General features: G+C 39.5%; 1 protein-coding gene across 1 annotated transcript in view; it reads right to left on the reverse strand.

The window, feature by feature from the left end:
- The window catches only part of Ush2a (usherin), a 688,259-nt gene that overhangs the window by 578,477 nt on the left and 88,832 nt on the right, over nucleotides 1–20,950 (reverse strand). Inside the window, 5 exon segments of the mRNA XM_028876752.2 lie at nucleotides 9,591–9,684; nucleotides 10,725–10,946; nucleotides 11,424–11,608; nucleotides 12,450–12,744; nucleotides 17,673–17,736. Of these exon segments, the coding sequence (XP_028732585.1) occupies nucleotides 9,591–9,684; nucleotides 10,725–10,946; nucleotides 11,424–11,608; nucleotides 12,450–12,744; nucleotides 17,673–17,736 (860 nt within the window).

The raw sequence follows: 20,950 nt of genomic DNA on the forward strand, positions 1-20,950 counted from the left end.
TTGCACCTAATACCTAAGAAAATTAAAATGTTCCCATTTTAAATAACATGCACATGAGTGGCAAAGGGTGACACAGTTCTTTTTTCTTTTTAAGGACACATAGGATAAGAGCCCTAATCAGGTACTGGTGAACATGATATGATGCTCTTTGAAAGTTTCATACATGCAATCACTGTAGCTTGGTCATATCCACCTCCTACTCCTCACCTCAGCTCCCATCCTCCAACACACCTCAGCTTCATGTCTTCACCTTCTTTTTTCTTTTTCTTTTCTTTCTTTTTTTTTTTTTTTTTTTTTTTTTTGGTTTTTCGAGACAGGGTTTCTATGTGTAGCATTGAGCCTTTCCTGGAACTCACTTGGTAGCCCAGGCTGGCCTCGAACTCACAGAGATCTGCCTGGCTCTGCCTCCCGAGTGCTGGGATTAAAGGCGTGCACCACCACCGCCCGGCATTCTTTTTTCTTTTATAACCTACATATACAATGTGAGAGCTGGGAGGATGGAGAGGAGGGCTGTGGAAAGTTGACTTTGGACATGACATGGCTGTTGAATACATAAACTCACTGCGGGTGGTCTGCCTTTTTTTCCATTGATCTGTTTCTGTATTTTGTAACTGATAGCACATTGTCTTGCAGTAGCTTATAATAATAATTATTGTAGTTCTAATTTTCTTCTCCTTTAACCTAGTGTGGGTTATTCTGGGTCATCAGACACTCCATGAAAACTTTAGAATAAACTTGTGATACTTGGTGGTGTTTTAAGTGAAGTTTCATTGAGTCTATAGAGTAAAACTGACACCCTAATGGTATTGAGTCTATCTATGGAACAGAAACATCTCTTATTCAGTCTCTAATGTCTGTCATCAAAAATGAGTTTTCGTCATATAGAGCTTGAACCAATTTTGTCAGATTTATACATAAATACTTCTTTTCACTAAGTGCTAATATATAATGCTTTGGTTCTAATTCAAATCCCTCTTTATTGTTGCTGGAATATAGTAATGTGATAGACATAATTCATCTCATCCCTGTGTCCTCCATTCCACACTATGGCTCAATAATTCTCAGAGCTGTTTTTTTTTTTTTTATTTTTATAGATTGTCCACATGGATGATCATGTCAATTGTATACAAATACAGCTTCATTTCTTCTTTGCAAATCTGTACATCTTTTCTTATCTTTTATTTTTAAAAGTGATTTAGCTTCATTTTATGTTTGAGTGTTTTGCCTGCATGTATGTACATGGACAAGAGCAGCAAATGCTCTTAACCGCCCAATCAACTCTCCAGTCCCGTGTGCGTGTGTGTGTGTGTGTGTGTGTGTGTGTGTGTGTGTGTTTGTGTGTTGTGTGTTGTGTGTATGTGTGTGTTTTATTTAATAGTTTTTTGTTACTGTTTTTTAAATAAGGAATGATTTAAAAAATTGTGCCATCCTCACAGAAGGGCCACGTTAATTTCTGTATTATCACACTTTTAAAACTTCTTTTCTAATACAAGGACTAGTAAGAGGAACCATTCACACTCTATGTTTTGGATCTCAGCAGGAAGTAGTCTTGCTTCTCATTACAGGGTGTCACATTTGCTATGGATTTTTGTTAGTAGGTGTTGAGTTTTGCCATGTGCTTCACTCCATTTGTTCATCTATTCTACAGCTTAGATGGCATTTGGCTGCCAAAACTTATCTGAAATTTGGTTAGGACTATAGCAGAGCTTGGGAATGAACCATCATGGGGAGTCACGTCTTTATCATAACAATATATTAGTTTGCAGAGAAATGAGAGAATGGGGTATTGCAAAGCACCTAGTCCCATAAGTTCTCTCCCTTCTCTCAACTGGTAACTGCTTGATGGCAGTAGTTGAAATTGCACAAGGCTCTTACATAAGTTCAAAAGCTACCACAACCTCGCTCTTCGACTTCCAGAACCATGAGCCCAAGCTACCCTCTTCACTTTATGCATTACCCAGATCCACATTTTATGTTACAGCAGAAAATAAGCTATAACATCACATTAGACATTATTAGTATGTTGGTATGATGCATTGTATTAACTGATAATCAGGTCTTGCAGTATCCCAGCCTTGCATGCCTGGGATGCATTCCTGTTGCTTGGAGTACAAAGGCTTTTTAATTTCATGAATTTCAATCCCCGAATGACCTATGTTCTATTTATGTCTCCCTATGCCGATATCTTTAATGTTTTTCCTACTCTTCCATTAGTTCTGGAGTCTGTGTCTTATATTAAGGTCAATGACCCAGTTATACCACCCCTGGATGTTCACACAAACGACTTCAAGTCAACGTGTCACAGAGACACTTGCACAGCAGTGTTTCCTGCAGCACTACATACAACAGCTGAGTTAGGGGGCCAACCTGGGGGTCCAGCAATAGAGGGGCGTGTAAGGAAAATGTAGTGTATATTTATATCTAGAAAAATTTACAGTCATAAAAAGGAATGAAGTTACATTGTTGGTGGGGAAATAGATACAACTGGACATAATCATATAAGCGAATTAAATCAGTATCAGACAGATAAGTATTATATTTCCTTTCCTATGTGGGCCCTAGACTTATAGATCCCACCCAGATACACACACACACACACAGAGAGAGAGAGAGAGAGAGAGAGAGAGAGAGAGAGAGAGAGAGAGAGAGAGAGAGAGAGAGAGGACAAGAGAGGACAAGAGAGGACAAAGTGAAAGTGTCTAGGAGGACAAATGAACTAATGGAAAGGCATGCTGGTTAATTTTTTTATTATTATTTTGTCAACTTGGTATAAGCAAGGCTCATCTGGGAGGAGAGAACCTCAACTGAGAAAATGACTCTCTAAGATTGGCCTGTAGGTAAATCTGTGGGGCATTTTCTTGATTAGAGTTTGATTTAGGAGGGTCCAGCTCACTATAGGTGGTGCCACCTGCCTGGAAAGGTGATCCTGGTTGTACAAAATAATCAAGTTGAACAAGCCATGGAGAACCAGCCTGTAAGCGGTATCCTTCCATAGACTTTGCTTCAGTTATGCCTTGGATTCTAGCTCCAACTTTCTTCAATGATGGACCGAGCCATAGGGTGTGGAAGCTACAACTCCTTCCCTCTCCAAGTTTCTTTTGGTCATGATCTTTATTACAGCAATAAAAGACAAGCTTGGTCAGAACGGGGAAAGCAGGAGAGGGTACTGGGATGGAGGGGGTGTGCATGTTCACCACATACTTGCACAAAAATGGCCTCTATGTGACCACAGGAGACATAAGTTTTAAAATCTAAAAACCCCACCTACTAGTGATAATCTTGCCACAAATTTCTTTGGCCACTATTTATTCTTCCTGATTTTAAATCAAGTCCATCTACAGTTGCAGCTGTAGGGTTGCAGATTGCTTTCAGTCTGAACTTCCAAGCTCTATTCCAGACCCTGGTTCATCTGTGGTTATGGCTCAACATAATTTCACCTTCCTCTTCTGAACCCATGCCCTGTCATTTGTCTCTTTCTCTCTGGTCACTTGTCGCGTCTGCTCTTCGTCTTTGGGGGTTTTCAGATCTATTATGTTTGCTCTCTGTATTTTCTTAGACCGTTCATTGTTCAGAAAAGTCATGATATCCCCAACTTCAGAAAATTCTTCATGTTTACTCCTTCAAATATTTTATTTTATTATCTTTATTGTATCTGTGTCTTCTGCAGAGCTATATTTGTTCACAGGCTCATAATCTCTTCCTATTTAACTCTGTTTTATATATCTACTGACAGAAGGGGACTAACTAGTGCTTTATAAAGGTAGCACCATGTATCAAAGAGAAAATTAAATTTCTCATGTTGGGATTCATGAAATGTATTTAAAATATGAAATGTTCAAATGCTAGTTAAAATGGATTAACTCATCGGTATTACAAAATGAAAATGGAAAATGGAATACACGTAGAGTAAAATCTCACTGCACAGTGAAATGGAAGCAGTATTGGGCACATGATGGATAGCATCCGCGAGGTGTGGACTAGTCATGGTGACTCATGCTTTTGGATTTCAGTGTGCTGAAGGGTTTTATTCCATAAAATAACAGGAAATATCCATTTAACATAATGAGCATTGTGAAGTGTGATGTTGGCATCCTTTGCCTTATTGAGTGGTAGGCAAGCTTATTAAATAAAATGGTTCATGCTGGCTCTGCTACTTGTAATACTAGCAAAAACGCACACTGATGGTTTGATTGTAGTTAATTCATAAGATCCAGGATTAATGTTATAAAAGGGTCACAAATTAGAGCCAAAAATAAGAGAATCATTCATGGCCATTAATGAATTGATCTAAAGGGCTTGGCTCCGCTCACAGGTAATGATGTCACAGGATGATGGAAGAATAGCTAAGCAGCCAGAGAGCCAGTGCTGGCCGACACCCTGGCCATTGCATCACTCTTGGCCTAGACCATAGCTGGTGAAGGAAAAGGAAAGTGTATTTTCATGCAAGGTTCACCCAGTAACACCTTTCTTAAAAGCAGATTCAATCAACACTTGAACCCTTAAAACATGTAAATACTAGATAAGACCAGGCATTGTGGCAAAGGTTTATGGCTACAGTTCCTTAGAGGTGGAAGCAGGAGCACCGGGAGTTCAAAGGTTGTCTCGGCTTATAACAGGCATGAGGCTACCCAAGAACTTATCTCCAAAGCACACAATTAAATAAAGAGGCCGCAGAGAAGAAAGGAAGAGAATGAGGAGGTAGGTAGTGCTATGCAACCACGTCAGTAAGTATATAAATACACAGTCCCAGATTTGCAAAATTCCTAGGTTCTATTGTGCTTTATGAGTTCAGCCTACACTCCTCCGTGGATCCCATCGAGTTGGTGGCCTGTCCAAGTGAAAGGCAAGCTCCCTATTTTGATAAAGATACTATCATGAGTAGTTAGAAAATAACCTAAAGAGGGAGTTGGTAGAGTGAGATTTTAAAGCCTGTGTAACAGGGGAATAAATATCAACAGCCATTGAAGTTAAATAGGACTGGGGTGTGGAGGTGGAGCACTGATGTCAGAAAATGTAAGCGAATATCTGGGGAGAGGTATGCATTCTCTATCCTGACAGGCTAGTGGTTACACAGTTGCCCTAACTCTTCCAACTTTGGATATTCAACGAGTGTGGTTTATGGTATATAAACCATATATTCTAAAAGAAATTAAAACATAAGAGTTTTGGAAGATATTACTATGGGTGCAGATGAACATAGGTATACAAAATCTCTGCATTACTTATCAATAACTATATGCAAATATACAGTTAAAATAAAAAGACTTGTAAATACCCCCTAAATATGTGCATGGGCAATAATGACTCTTAACAAAATAAAAGTAATCATTGGAAAATATGATTCTCTTTGCTAGGTATCTGATGATTAATATAAGTTCAATGCCATGCAATCCTGACTTCTACTTTGAAATACTTAATTCTGCTTGAAAGCTAATGGGTAGCATCCTAGTATTTTGAATTTGTTTTGCCTCAGATCAATCTCCAAACAGGCCGAGCACATTAATCATGTGCTGCTTTGGTCTTCCTTGGGAAGACACATCACAAGCCCTCTAAAAGTGTTCTCTATTGATGAAATATGCCATTATTTTTATGGTATATATCATACATTAAAGTCAAAAACTTAAATTGGCAATATAATGCAAAATGTATCAGAGTTCCTCAGAAATATTATTAAGGGAGCCTCCCCAAGGCCCACAGTCTAGCAATTACAAATTATAATAGAAAAAGAGAAAAAAATAAATCCAGATTTAATACATTTCATGGCAAGCACCGTCTTTAGTATTAAGTTGAGAGAATCTTCATTCTTAATTTCTATTTTTATGAAAGGTTAAAACATACAAGTTAGCCACTGGCAGCAATAGACAGCCAGTTGGACTGTACTCTGAATAATAAATTTTGTAGTATGCCAGTTTATCAATCTATCAGTATGTTTTACATAGGTCTCCTTAGCTCAAGAGAATGGATGGTTCACTTCTTTGAGGTCACCCTGATACAAGGCTATAGGTGGTACAAAGTGTGGTCACAAAATAAAATCAAGAAATTTCTTTAAGTGAGCTAATTGCTACCATCACTCAACCAGTTGTCATCACAGAAAACTAATAGAGTAGTAACTATTTCCTGATTAAATAAAATAATGAAAATTATATTTGAAAAGAATATCAAAACTGTATAAACACTGTGGCCACTCTTGGACCACAATTTGTCTCTTTATGAATAACTGAAGAAAGTGTAGACAGTGTTCCAGCAAGGCAAATTCCTGAATTTATGAATCTTCCCTTTCTCTCCAATTTGCCTTTCACTTCTGCTCAACACACTTTCTCGTAGAAAAGAAAGTTGCCAAGAACTGGCATGCTCTCAAGGCTTACATTTTCACTGACTTGCCAAAAGGCATTAATTCACAAAAGCCATGTTTGTTGAGTACTACCCTTTGTGGTTAGCATAACACTGTGAACTGAAGACATTCTTCAGGCCTTTACAAAGTGCATGGTGTCCCACAGAATGGGAATGGCTTAAATCAAAATATTTTTAAAATGAAATATTGAATGTGAAAAGTTTATGGTTGGATGATTTGATAACAACTTAATACTTTATTGACATTTCCCTTTCAGCTGCATTTGGCAAACTTTTCTAAGCAAATTGTATATTAAGCATTTTTTTATTTATAACTAAATTAATGAATTATCAAATAGGACAAAAAGAAAATTACATAGGTATACTTTTTCAAGTTTTCCAAAGGTGCTATCTAAATAAGAAGCATCAAAATATATGCTCAGCCTAAATTATAGTTAATTAACTCACCAGCTCTGAACCCAACAGGCACCACCTGAGTCCAAGTATGACAATTCCAATTTGACCCCTCAAACCAATCGCAAACCTTAATTCACTTAATGCCTCTACTTTTAAGAAGAGGAATAAAATTACCCAAGAATGATAAGATATCAAACACATCAGTGTGAGCAATCAGAAAGAATAAAATGAGAAAGGGCATAAGAAGAAGAGAAAGAGAAGGAAGGGAGGAAGGCTGAGACAGAATGCGTCATCTAACATTAGACAGGGGAAACTAAGCAACACCACGTTGCCAGAAAGTGTGTGTCTCCACATCATGAGAAAAAATATGCTAGGGTAGAGCTTAGCGTGTGGGTACCAGCTAGGTTCTGTTCAATGCATCTTGCTAAGTCCACCCAGGGCAGTTTTTAAATTAGTTTTTTTTAGCAGACTAGGAAGAAAAAGTAAAAGAATTTAAAGAAATTACTAATTGCAGTAGGTTGAGGAAGTGGTCTTCAAGCATAACAAGATGACGGTAGGTAGAAAAATGTCATTAGGCATAAGTGTTTAATTATACATGTAGAACCAGTCTGCAAAAGTGTGTATGTGAGTGTGTGTGTGTGTGTGTGTGTGTGTGTGTGTGTGTGTGAGAGAGAGAGAGAGAGAGAGAGAGAGAGAGACATGTGCACATTTGTGTTGATGACTCAATAAACACTAAATTGATCAATCTAATTCAATTAATTTTAGAGACAATGCTGTAAGCCATAGAACTAAACTTATTAAAAAATAATCTTGATGGGTAGTGGTGGTGCACACCTTTAATTCCCGCACTCAGAAGGTAGATATAGATGGATCTCTGTGAGTTCAATACCAGCCTGGTCTACAGAGTGTTCCCAGACAACTAGGCCTATAAAGAGAAATCCTGTCTTGAAAACCAAAAACAAAACAAACAAACAAACACAAAAACAAAACAGGCAAAAAAATCTTTATTGCTTGATTTGGTGGTGCAAGCTTATAATACCAAGAAACCAAGAGGTTGAAGTAAGATCATGAGTTCAAGTTCTACCAGGCTGCAGAGCAAGTTCATGATCAGTCAGAGCCCTGTACAAAAACCCTACCTCAAAATAAACGATGTCAAACAAATAAATGATGACAACACCAGAACAGCAGAGGCTGGAGTGTGACTTGGTGAGGAAAGCCTCGTCTAGCATGCACGAGCCTGTTTTCATCTCCGTTCCCCCAAAGAATCAGACAACGTGTGTATTTTAGAGGGCATTCTGGCCATTGAGGCTGCACACACTAATGATGCAGTTGAGAGCAATTTAGATTGGATTAAGTTTCTCAAAGGACAGAAAGGCACACTGCCAAAACCTTCAAAGATGATTTAAAGATGTTCCCAAATATTGCAAGATATACTGCACACAAATATGAACAATACTTCCATACACACACACACACACACACACACACACACACACACACACACACAAACCAATGATGAAATGGAGTAGCATTCTGTAGACACATGAAAAATGTCCCAAACCTTGGTTTCAATCAAGCATGTGCATCTCATAATCAAATAGTGTTTTTAATCTCTCAAATTTAGAAAATGTTTAAAGAATGCAATCTTGTCATTTTTTAATCTTGTCAAAAATTTTATCATTAATAAAACTGACAATTTGCATATGATTTTTCCATAGCAATTGGGTCATATGAGTTAACATTACAATTTCAAATATTGTAAACTAAATTACAACTACACTTTTATCATTTGTATTACATAAATATGGTCCTGTAGATTAGTGTGCTCTGGCTCTTCCATCAGCATGCCTCATAGACTCACATAGGCCCAGGGAACCTCTCTCTCGGCTAGACCTAAATTGGAAATTTATAAATAAGTTCTCCAGGCCTGTGTAAGTCTGTCCATATTCGTGTTCATTTGTGTTCACATGTGATATGCATGTGGAGGCCAGAAGACTACCTCGGATGTTGTTCCTCAGGCTTTGTCCATTTCATTTTCAAACAGTGGCTTTCTTTGGCTTGAATTCATCAAATATACTAAGCTAACTGGCCAGTGAGCCACAGAGACCCCCAGTCTCTGCCTCCTTAATGCTGGAATGACAAATGTACGCTGCTATGCCCAGCTTTTCACATGAACGCTATGGATTTCATCCACATCCTCATGCTTGTAATACAAGCACTTTAAACCCATCTCCTCTCCCTGGTGCTGGGATCACAGGTGTACACCATGCCCTTGTGTTACAGGTTCTTTCAAGCAAACACCTTTTTCAGAGGAAGTAGTCAAAGCTTTCACTGGCCGGTGTTGGTCTATCAGGACAACTTAAATGTTATTTTAGTCAACATACAATGCTGATAAACCAACGAAGAGAGAGAAGGGGGGGGGACTCTTAGAGTTTCACTTCAGATGCAGTTTCTCTGAGAATAAACACACAACTTTAAACTTTATCAGTAGCTGTATTTCTCCACAATAACATTTTAAGAAAATTTATATATATATATATATATATATATATATATATATATATATATATTTGGTTTTCTGAGACAGGGTTTCTCTGTGTAGCTTTGCACCTTTCCTGGAGCTCACTTGGTAGCCCAGGCTGGCCTCAAATTCACAGAGATCCGCCTGGCTCTGCCTCCCGAGTGCTAGGATTAAAGGCGTGCGCCACCACCGTCCGGCTGAAAATTGATATTTTAAGTTCTTATCCATTTAAGTACATTCTGAAGCTGGACCAAAATCAAGAATTACCCTTCCCATTTACCCTCCCCATTTCCTTTTAGAATTCCCAGATGAAGCAACACACCTGAGACCCTTCTGTGAAGCTCTGTGGAGAGCAGAGGCATCTATAAGGCCGCCTGGTCCTGTCGCAGGTCTCAGCATGTCCGTGGCATTGGCATCTGTGAACATGAGCACCCCACACACCTCAGAAGCAAGCCACTGGTAATACACTCAAGAGCCTGTGGGCGTACACACTCCACACTTGAGAAAGGCCAACATGACTCTCTCTGACTGTATGGACCCAACCTCAACAGTTTGTAAAGGTCACTGAGAAGACACCTTGAGAAGGGAAGTGAGATGGTGTACAGCCACTCTCTCCAACCATGTGGTATTTGTCCCAGGAAGGCATTTGTTGAAACTATTCAAGCTACACTAAGGAAACTGTAGATTTCCAGTTTTTGGCCTTTGTTTCATAGTCATGTGGAAAATATTATTTAATAGCATTTCTTTTATTATTATATTACATAACAAATCAGTGTTGATATTTTGGGTCTTCCTATTTTAGGATATCTCTTTAAATGTTCAAAATACACCATTTTCTAGAACAATCCACTTCAAGCATACTGTATATATACTTTGCCATACCAAACAGTATGCTGCCTAGATTTGAAGCTATTTTTCATTGTGAGTCATGTTCTTAACTGTGATGATAAATTTATCAACAATTAGGGAACAATATATTTCTCTTTTGATGACAGACAGGTGACCTTCTGGAACTTTGAACTATGAGCTTGAGAAGACGAAGTGTCATACTTACATACATACTTACTATACTATAGCTACAACCCAAATTTTGTTTCTCTTTTTTTAATATAGAGAATAGTTTAAAATTATATTCTAAAACAAACTTAAGTAAAATATATGATAAATTCTGACTATGTCATATTTAGAGAAATTCTGAATATATCATATTTAGGGTATCATACCTTTTTCTTACAGTCTGAGGTTTAGGCTTACTCAGCCACCAAATACATTCTCAACCTTCAGAATATTGTGCTTTCTGAGTGAACAATCATCTGAAAGTTCTTGCTCCAATCTGGCCTGCTCCAAGAGCTCAGCTACTACATTTTTTAAAAATATGTACAACTAACACCTGATTAAAAAAACACACACACAGTGAAACTAACAGGGCATTCAGACCTCTGGTCCTCAGTACTACCTCCCAGTGATGGTGATCTCATCCACTGCATAGTATCTGTGTCGCGGGTCAGGAGTGCGCTCAGCTGGATAGAGCTGCCCATGGAAGTGCAGCCTCACTTGAGTGGCATGCATGAATTCTTGAAGCAGTGAGCTATTGTAGAAGTCATCATACCCAGGACGCTGCTTCTGTCCAGGGGTCAGGAGGTCAAAGGTGACATTACCATGGGAGAATGAGGTAAAACTGTGAAGGAAAGAAATTTTGTATTTTAAAAAGCTATTCATGGTTTTGACCAAATGGAAATCACAAGTTTTGGGTTATTTCTCTATAGTGTCAGGACACTCCCAAGTTCTTCAGGGTTGGGAAATGAATAAATATTCCTTCCATTCATTTCACATATAAGTAAAGTGGGATCGTCACAGAGAGGCTGACTAGAAGTTCCATGAGAACGCAAATGCAGACGCTGGCTGAATAAGATGAGTGCCACATTAGACAGCAGAAGTGGATTGTAAATGTAGATACTTCTGTCCTTTATGGGAACTATAAACAGTTTAAAACTCAACTGGGCGCACGGGGGAGGGGGGCACAGTGACTCAACCTCCCCTCAAACCAGTGATTGAGAGAGAGATAGATCTCTTCTAGCCTAGTCAACTGCCTGGCCCACAGGTTAGGACAAAGGCATTAGTTTATTAAAAACAATTGTTTGGGAAATGTTCATACTCAGGAAACTGAAGGCAGTTGACAGAATCAGGATTTTCCAAATCTCCATTATCTTTCATTCTCCAAATACTGCAATTTCTAGCAAAATACTGCCAATCCTCCCAGGGAGAGCTGTCCACCTTCTTCCTCTGAATCCTTATTGCTGCAGGCTGTGGGCTGGAGAAGTGAATGATGATTCGAAATACCTGGGGATGGAAATGTCCATTATTATTGTCATGGGTGGTTAAGTTGAACACATTGTTAAGGAGCCAAAACACTGAGAATTCAGATTTGAATATAAAGACTCACTTCCTCTAATTATTGTGATGGACAATTTAAGGAACATCTAGGAACTTCAGACCTACAGTAAAGGCAATACATTCTGTAATTACGTATTTCTTCCTATTCTCAATGATTTTGTAAATCACAGTGAACCCATTATAAAGATATGAACAAAGAAAATGACTCCCATGAAGTACATATGAATAAGCACCTGTCCTATTAATGTATGTTCTTATTAAAAGAAAGTTCAAAAATTCCATAAATGCCATTTTAATACCAATCTGTAAACATTAAACACTGGATGTCAGCTTTAGCTACTGTGATTTCCTTCATTACAACTCTAGTTTTTGCCACATAGTGGATGAATTGCACATCTGAATAAATATGTTCAAGAGGTAACTACAGGTGCTTGTGAATACAACCTTCTTGGAAATAGCCATTACAGATCTAATAAACCCAAGGATCTTAAAATGAGGTCATTCCATTTAAAGAGAAGGAAAGGGGGAAATTAACACACTCTGAGAATCATGGACAACAGGCAAACAGGCAGAACCTGGAAGTACAGGTCCGTGAATTAACAGACGTCAAGAGGCTGAAAGAGGCAAGCAAGACTCTTCCCCGCCCATCTTCCTCTGGAGGGAGGGCATCCCTGCTAACACCTTTACTGCATATTTTGGGTCCTCAGGAGTGTGAGAGAACATTTCTTTTCCTCAAAGGCAAAAACTGAAGCCACTAGAGCTTGGGCATCATGCTGTCTCTGATTACCTGGTACTGTCCATTTTCCAAGTCTATGGAAATAATCACTCCTTGATTAAGCTGCGTAAAGTTTGCAAATACATGGGAAATCCATGAAGTAGCCATGTCATTATCATTGATGAAGGAGAGAGGATGGGCTTCGGGATTCAACCGTGACACTCGATGATGGGGTCCGTCTTCTGCACCATTGGGAATGCAGTACTGCTGGAGCAAGGGGTGGACACGAGGGTGGCTGCCTGGGCAGCGGCAATGTGGCTGGGTGTGCAAGTGGGGGAGATCTCCAGAAAAGACCTCCAGAATCTCTCTGCAATGGTCCAGAGAAGAAGGTAAGGACACACAACCTCATGGCGACAGACCTTCTAAGAGCTGATAGTACCCTTCTGGTGTTTGGAGGACTGACCATTCAGCTTTAATAATTTTTTTCAATGGAATATAAAATAAAACTCACTTTGGACAAATAAATACCTTCACTACCCTAGAGTTTTGTGATGGTGAGAATGTTGATTGTCAACTTGACAGAAACTAGAACCGCCTGGGAGACAAGGCTCCAGGCATACCTGGGAAGGACTGTCTGGATTAACAATATCCTCTGAGAATATCTCTGAGGGATTATCTAGATTACATCATTTGATGTGGGAAGACCCGTCTTAACTGTGGTCAGCATAATGCCCTTTGCATATTTCCTGGATTATATGAAATAGAGAAAAACGATCTGAGTTCTTGCAAGCAAGCATCCCTCCCTGCCTGCCTCTCCACTGTGGATGTGATGTGGCCACTGGCTTCCTGATCCATCTGCTGTCACTGTTCCCTGTGAAGGAAGGTACCCTGAGCTGTGAGCACAACACACCCTTGTCAGATCATTCTGTCACAGGGACAAAGAAAGACACCAAGACAAATACACTTCAAAAATGGGATGTTTTGTTTTAACTCTAAAAAATTATGGGGTGTGTGTGTGTGTGTGTGTGTGTGTGTGTGTGTGTGTGTGTGAGAGAGAGAGAGAGAGAGAGAGAGAGAGAGAGAGAGAGAGAGAGAGAGAGAGACAGACAGACCGACAGAAAGACAGAGAGAGAGAGGAAGTCAGTGTACAACTCTCAGGATCAAGCCTCTCCTCCCACTGTGGGCTCTGGGAACTGAACTCAGGTCATCAGGCTCACAGAGCAAGCACTCTGGCCATCTGAGCCATCTCAGTGACCCTTAAGAGCTACAACAGCATGGCTAGCCAAGCCTAATGGCACATGCCTGTGATTCCAGCTGTTCTGGATAATGTCATGAAGAATCCCAATTTAAGATCTGTTTGAGCTACAAAGAGAGTTCAAGGATAGCCTGGGCAACATAATGAGATCTTGTCTCCAAATGAAAAGTAGAAAGAGGGCTGGAGGCATATGTCAGTGATAAGCACTTGCCTCTTGTCTGTGAGGTCCTGTGTTCAATTTCTAGAACCAGAAAAGGACAGAGGAGGAGGAGGAAGAGGAGGCAGCGTGTGTAAGCCCTGCTCTTTATCAAGGTATTTTGTTTAAATTTAATATCACTGTGCCTATTTGTGATGATATAGAAAGGAGTCATATATCTGGATTTTAAACTGACTTACACTGTGAGTGAACAGCAATATATTAAAAATAATGAGATTTAGTATGACATCTCCAGTTCATCCAGGGGAAAGCATAAGAAAGCATGTATCATTTTATAGGCTTCTCATTTGGGTGAAGGAATTGAGGCCAAGGCCATTTGTCAATGGTTTCCTGTGACTCATCTGTGAGATTCTGGCTTCCTGAAATGTTTCAATGGCTTCAGATCGTACGCTGGCTGCCAACAGTCAGACAAGAATGCCAGGGGCAGGCCTAGCTATTTAATTTTTCCATTAAGAAGAATATGCCTGCTATAGAGCTGCACAGGCCATTCCCTTCCCACCATTTCCATCACCATCTTCCAGACAGTCAATACCAATAACCCACATTTGACTAGAGGAAACAGGCTTCCTTTTAGACCTCAGTGGGGTGATGGTGGAGGTGGCTGACTTTTTCCTCCACTAAGGGACATGAAGTAACTACTAGAAATCTCACTGACAATTTTCAATTGATATCAGCTATTGAATGCGTTCCAAAGTCAATAACTGGTATGAAATCTTCGCTCTGGCTAGGAAAAACGTCATTCCAAAGAATGGCAGTGACATTACTCTTCAGCATAGTAGGTACAGGCAAAGAAGATTCGAAAACTAGCAGGCATGGGGCATCCCATTTCTACCCTGTTCCATGGTATGGCATCCTTGTCAAAGCATCCCCTGATTCTTTAGACTGATATACAAGGAGTTAAACTGATCATGGGTCTACCATAGGCTACAGCATCACTCAACTGAGATGTTTCTCAAATTTCTGAAAGCAAGTCCTGCCATGCAGAAATTTAACACGCTAATATCTACGTCTCCCTTGAAGAGATATATGAAAAAGTTTCCCTTGAAAACTGTATATAGGGGCCAAGGAGATGTCTCAGCAGCTAGAAGCTCTTGCAGCCAAAATCTGATGATCTGAGTTCAGATCTCATGAGAAGGTCAGACATGGCATTAGTAGTGCACATCTGAGATCTCAGCACTCATACTCAGAGGCAGAAAACACAGAAGAATTCTGAGAAGCCATAGACCAACCTGTCTGAGGTATGCTGAACAATGACTAAAACAAGAGAGACCCTGTGTCTCGAAACAAGGTAGAAGTTAAGAACACACACCTGAGGTTGTCCACTGACCTCTGCATGAAAACCCCCACATAGGAACACACACACACACACACACACACACACACACACACACACACACACACACACACTACACACAAAAATAAACCAAGTAAATAAGATGAACTCATCCATACAAACACATTGTCTTGGGTAGGGTCACTATTGCCGTGATAAAACACTATAATCAAAGCAACTTGGAGAGGAAAGGATTTGTTCAGCTTAGGCTTCCACACCATTGTTCATCACTGAAGGAAGCCAGGACAGGAACTCAAACAGGGAAGGAATCTGGAGGCAGGAGCTGACACAGAGGCCATGGATAGATGCTGCCATGGCTTCCTCAGTCTGTTTTCTTATAAAATCCAGGATCACATGCTCATGGGTGGCCCCACCCACAACAGGCCAGGCTGTCCCACATCAATCACTAATCAAGAGAATACCCAACAGGCTTGCCTGCAGCCAGATCTTATGGAGTCACTTTCTCAACCGAGGCGCTCTCCTCTCCAGTGACTAGCTTTTGTCAGGTTCACATAAAACAAGCCAGAACAACTGGCCCCTTGTCAGCTTGACACACAAATACATCACTGTTAAGTCACAACTTTTGCTTTCTTATTAATCTCCAAGATCTCACATTAAAAACATAAGTAACTTTAAAAGTCCCACAGTCTTTACAAATTTAAATGCACTAAAGTTCAGTATGTTTAAAAAAATATCCATTCTCTTTAAAAATCCAAAATCTCTTTTCAAAGCTCAAAAATTTTCAATTGTGGACTCCTGTAAAATCAAATTTCAGTTAAAAACTGTCTTACTTCAAGAAGGAAGAACCTGGGCATAGTCACAATCTGAATAAAGAAAAACCAAACTCCAACAGTGTAAACTCAATGTCCAGTATCTGGGATTCATGCATGATCTCTGGACTCCTCCAAAGCACTTGGGGCACTTCTCTGGCTCTGCCCTCTGTAGCACACAGCTTGTCTCCTAGGCTCAAGCTGGATCCACTCCATACCTGCTGTTGTCCTTGGTGGTCATCCATGGAAAGACTGGCCTCTACAAAATGTTGGCGTCTCTTGCTACAACTAGGCTACACTTTCACCAATAACCTCTCCAGTGCTCTCCTCAGGAACTCCAACCCTGCCACACAATGTCAAGCCTCAGCTGCTCTCCATGATATCTTCATGCCTTCATAACCAGCACTACCTGGGTGACTTTTAATCTACCAAGTTCTGCTGTCAAAAAATCTGCATTTGTCAGGGTTCTCTAGATGAACAGACTTTATAGAATGAATTACATGTGCGTGTGTGTGTACGTGTGCGTGTGCGTGTGCGTGTGCGTGTGCGTGTGTGTGTGTGTGTGTGTGTGTGTGTGTGTGTTTAGTCTGTGGTCTGGCTATTTCAACAATGGCTAGGTCCAAGAACTTGGTAGTTGTTCAGTCCATGAGGCTGGATGTCTCAGCTGGTCTTCAGTATATGCCAGAATCCTAAAGAGACAAGCTCTAATGTTAGTGAAGCAATGGACTTGCTAGTGAAAGGAAGATGAAACAGGCAAAGAGAGTAAGCTTTCTTCTTCCCTATCCTTACATAGGCTTCCAGGAGCAGGGGTAGCCCAGATTGAAGATGAATCTTCCCATCCCAAAATATCTTAAGTAAAGGTGTATCTTCCCACCTCAAAGATATGGATTAGAAGTGAGCCTTCCCACTTCAAATGATTTAAGAAAAAAGTCCCTCACAGGTATACCCATCCATTTGGGTTTTAGTAAATTCCAGATGCAGTTAAGCTAACAACCAAGAATAGCCATCACACCCATACTATCTCACCTAGGTTCTGTAACGACCTAGAATGGCCATTACACCTACACTATCTCACCTAGATTCTAAGTCAGGATTCTTCAGAGGTCATCTCCACTGGAAACTCATGGGCACAAGATGGGAACCAATTTGCCTGTACAAACCCTAAGATAGATTTTTGTTCTACTCTCTAGAGGAGTAAATGCTTAGTGAGTCCTCATCACAGTCTATCTGATGTTTTATAAACTAGAAATGGAAAACAAATGTACAATACTTCAGATATTCAATCATTCTAAGTCCTTGTCCCTCAAAACTTTCTCATGTATCAAAATAGCCAGTCATTTTATTGTTTCACATTCTCTAATGCTAATAATTTCTGCAAGCAATTCTGAAAGTCATATGTATCCATTTTAAGTGTTAACATCTACCTTATATAGAATTTTTGAACAAATACATTAAAATCTATGTTGTGTTAACCCGATAAATTTTATCAGAGAAAATTATTTGTGAATAATTTTGATCACCCCCATATTATAAGGAGTTTCTGACAGAAAAATATTAGTGAAAGAGTATAAATTATGATAAAGTAAATATGGCCAAATATAAATTAGGTAAGATATGCCAATTGCTATAAAGATGAAAAATGTTATAGTCTCCATGGTACTTTAAGTGAATTGCCCTCATCCTCATATATTCCAAGTGTTATAATACCATATCCACTTACCTGTTTGTAAGTGACACATTGTACAAACGAAAATCTTGCATTCTTCCAACAAACTGCTCTAAACCTGAAAAATATGTGTAGATAAGAAACCCCAGAACCCAAGCAAGCATGTAGATTATTCATCTGATATTCCTTCAAAACAACAAAGTTTTAATTACCTTCCCACTGGTACCCCTTCAAATTCATGAAGATTTGGTCTGTTTTTGAATTCTACATGATTAATAGTAATCCTATTTATCTCCACAGCTCTAGCAAGACTATGAAGTCAAAGTGAGTCCCTTAGCAGATTACTTCCAGACACAATTCATAGCTGTGCTCCCCTAAATTCCTCTCTCACTTACAAATATATAAATCTATTATTTCAGCAGCCTTAAATTTGTTTGTTGTCTACTTTCAATAGCAATTTTCAGAATATTTGCTCTGCCAGTGGGAAAACTTCCTGTTCTCATATCCCACCCATTCTAGATCAAACTCTAGAATGTTGATTCCAACTAACACAAATGCTCATCCAGAAAGCCTCAAAACAAAAACAAAAACAGCAATGCAGACAAATATAAGATCTGTTGCTCATGGATATTGATTCACCCATATATTTCAGAAGAGCACAAATTCAGTCTCAAAATATTATCATCCCCTAAGAATTCTTCTGAGGTTATCAGGTTCAAAGACCACAATGCCATCATAGAGTACTTTCATCCTTAGGTAAATATTAGCCTTTACAGACACAGTGTTATTTGTATATTTACCAATCATTTATGAGAGATTTGGAACTACAAAGAAGGGAAAGGAAAGAAAGGGGATGGGCAACAGGTCAGAAGGTAAAAGTGTCTGCCATGTTTGCTTCTCAGAAACCATGTTGAAAATTTCATGCAGTGGCATGCAGTTGCAATCCCTACTTGGGGCCAACTAGCCTGGAATATGCATAGCAGCAGAAACATGAGGAGACAGCTGCCTTATCAAGGTGGAAACCAACTCAGAAAAGCTGTCCTCTGACCTCCACATATTTCTCTTTGGCCATACATACATTTAGTCAGAGGTACATCAGAATCACACACACACACACACACACACACACACACACACACACACACACACACATACACACACACACACACCAGAAAAGAACAAATAAAGGAAAGAAAGCAAAAACAAACAAACACAATTATAGTTTGAATCTGAAATGTCCCCTACAGATTCACATTTTGAGTCATTGGTCCCCAGCTGCTAGTGCTAATTGGGGGCATGTGGACCTTTACCAGGTGGAGACCTGCTGGAAGAAGTAGGCATGGTGGATGGGCCTTTGCAAGTTTACCGGGCTCTATTCTTTGCTGTCTTTCTTCTTCCTGGTCCACAGTGATGTGGACAGCCTCCTCCACACATACCACTGCCATAGCCTGAGCTGTTCCTCATGCCCTCCCCATCATGAATGGCTGAAACAAAGTAACTCTGATACACAGTAAATTCTTCCTCCCTTAAGTTGACTCTGCCTGGTGTTGTGGTCACAACACAAAAAATAACTAATACAACTACCACCTCTGAATCTTTGTTCTCTGTTTAATAAAAAGGAAAACACCAGGCTGGAGTTTGGATCATGAAGACCCCAGAATAGGATGGGATCTAATACATAACATCAATTCAGTAACTGAGTGTTGGCTGAAAAATTAAATTCTAACCACTGGCTAATTTTAAAAATGCCATTTCACTAAAAGTTCATTTTCCAAAGAAGTCATTTTTCAACAATGTCTTGACAATAATTTTCAAGAAAGTTTCTTCCTCTTTTTTGTGCTACTATTCCTTGGAAGACATTTGGAGAAAACTAGTCAGAGGAAAGTTGTTAGGTGAAGAAAAGATGGACAGTAGAGGCCAAAGAGATGGCTCAGCAGTAATGTGTACTAGCTTTGTTTCCAGAGCACCTGGGTACAGTTCCCAGCACCCATATGGCAGCTCACAACCACCTATAACCATCTAGTTCTAGAGAATCTGATGCCATTTTCTGGCTTCTGTAGATACCAGCCATGTACATGGATCGTAGACATACATGTAGACAAAACAACCATCAAACAAATAACTAAATCGTGGGCAATAGAATTAGCATCCAGAATAAACTCTTGTATCTATCCAAGAAAATCAAGGGAGATTCTGAGAAGACCACGAGATCAGGGGTGTTATGAGAAAAGCATAAAAATCATAAGAGTCTATACCTGAATGTATGTATCTATACTTGAGCACATACATTTCTGTTGTTTATTTGAAGACAGAGCTCAGAGGTAGATCATCACTAGCTCAGCATGCACAAGGCCTGGTTCAATCCCCAGCACCACCAAAAATAAAATTGAAAAACCACACTGCTTTCATGCAATGCTGATATTTAAATGATATACATTCCAGAAAATGGTTGAGAATATGTGAATATTATTCATAAACATCAATATTTTCAGTTGATAAACTGAGATAAATGTTGTTGAGTTGCTTTTGGTCATGATATTTATCACAGCAACAGAAAAACAAATTAGAACAGAATGGTACAAGGAAGAATATTCTGGATTTAGAGATAAAAGAAAAATGGGAGGGATGCACGTGGGTACCTCTAAGTACTGTATGCTTACACGATATTTTTGTGAAAAGAACGGAGACAAGGATGTCACTTCTCATGTATTAATTTTCCTTGAGAGGAAGGCGGTCATACTGCCTGCCTAAAACAAACGAAGCTGGACTCATCTCCTATCTGTCCTTTTACCTACCCCCACCCACCCACAGTTCTTATCCGGACATCCTTTCTACTCCATACTACAGTCCCAAAGATTAAATTCTGAATGCTCTTTAACTCTTTAACACTTAATCCTAAGACTTTACACTTGATATTTCAAGAATTCCTTCCTCACCCAGTTCTTATCTCAGCTTTGAAGTATGTCCCCTAGAAAATATCCTGAGGCCACCACAATACTATAAGTTCCTGTAACACTTTGATGTGCTCCTTTCATTCTGTTACAGGTACCTACTTCTTTATCTGTCCTATGACACTTGAAGTACACTAAATAAACTTCCTCAGCAAGATAAAGTATTTGTTTTCATTCATTGGTCTATCCACAGCTCATAGCCATATTCCTGTCAGCTGGTAAATTATCCAATGATGTTCAATAATGAAGGAAATAAAATAAAAGGGATGCAGGGAGTGAGGGAGATGGTTCTGAAGGGAACTTAGGGAGAGGGATGAGGATGTGTATTGGCTTCCATGGGAACAGGCCAGAAGGATGACTAGAAATGATAGACTCCTTATG

Source organism: Peromyscus leucopus, chromosome 15 (assembly GCF_004664715.2).
Source record: "Peromyscus leucopus breed LL Stock chromosome 15, UCI_PerLeu_2.1, whole genome shotgun sequence".
Taxonomy (NCBI): Eukaryota; Metazoa; Chordata; class Mammalia; order Rodentia; family Cricetidae; genus Peromyscus; species Peromyscus leucopus.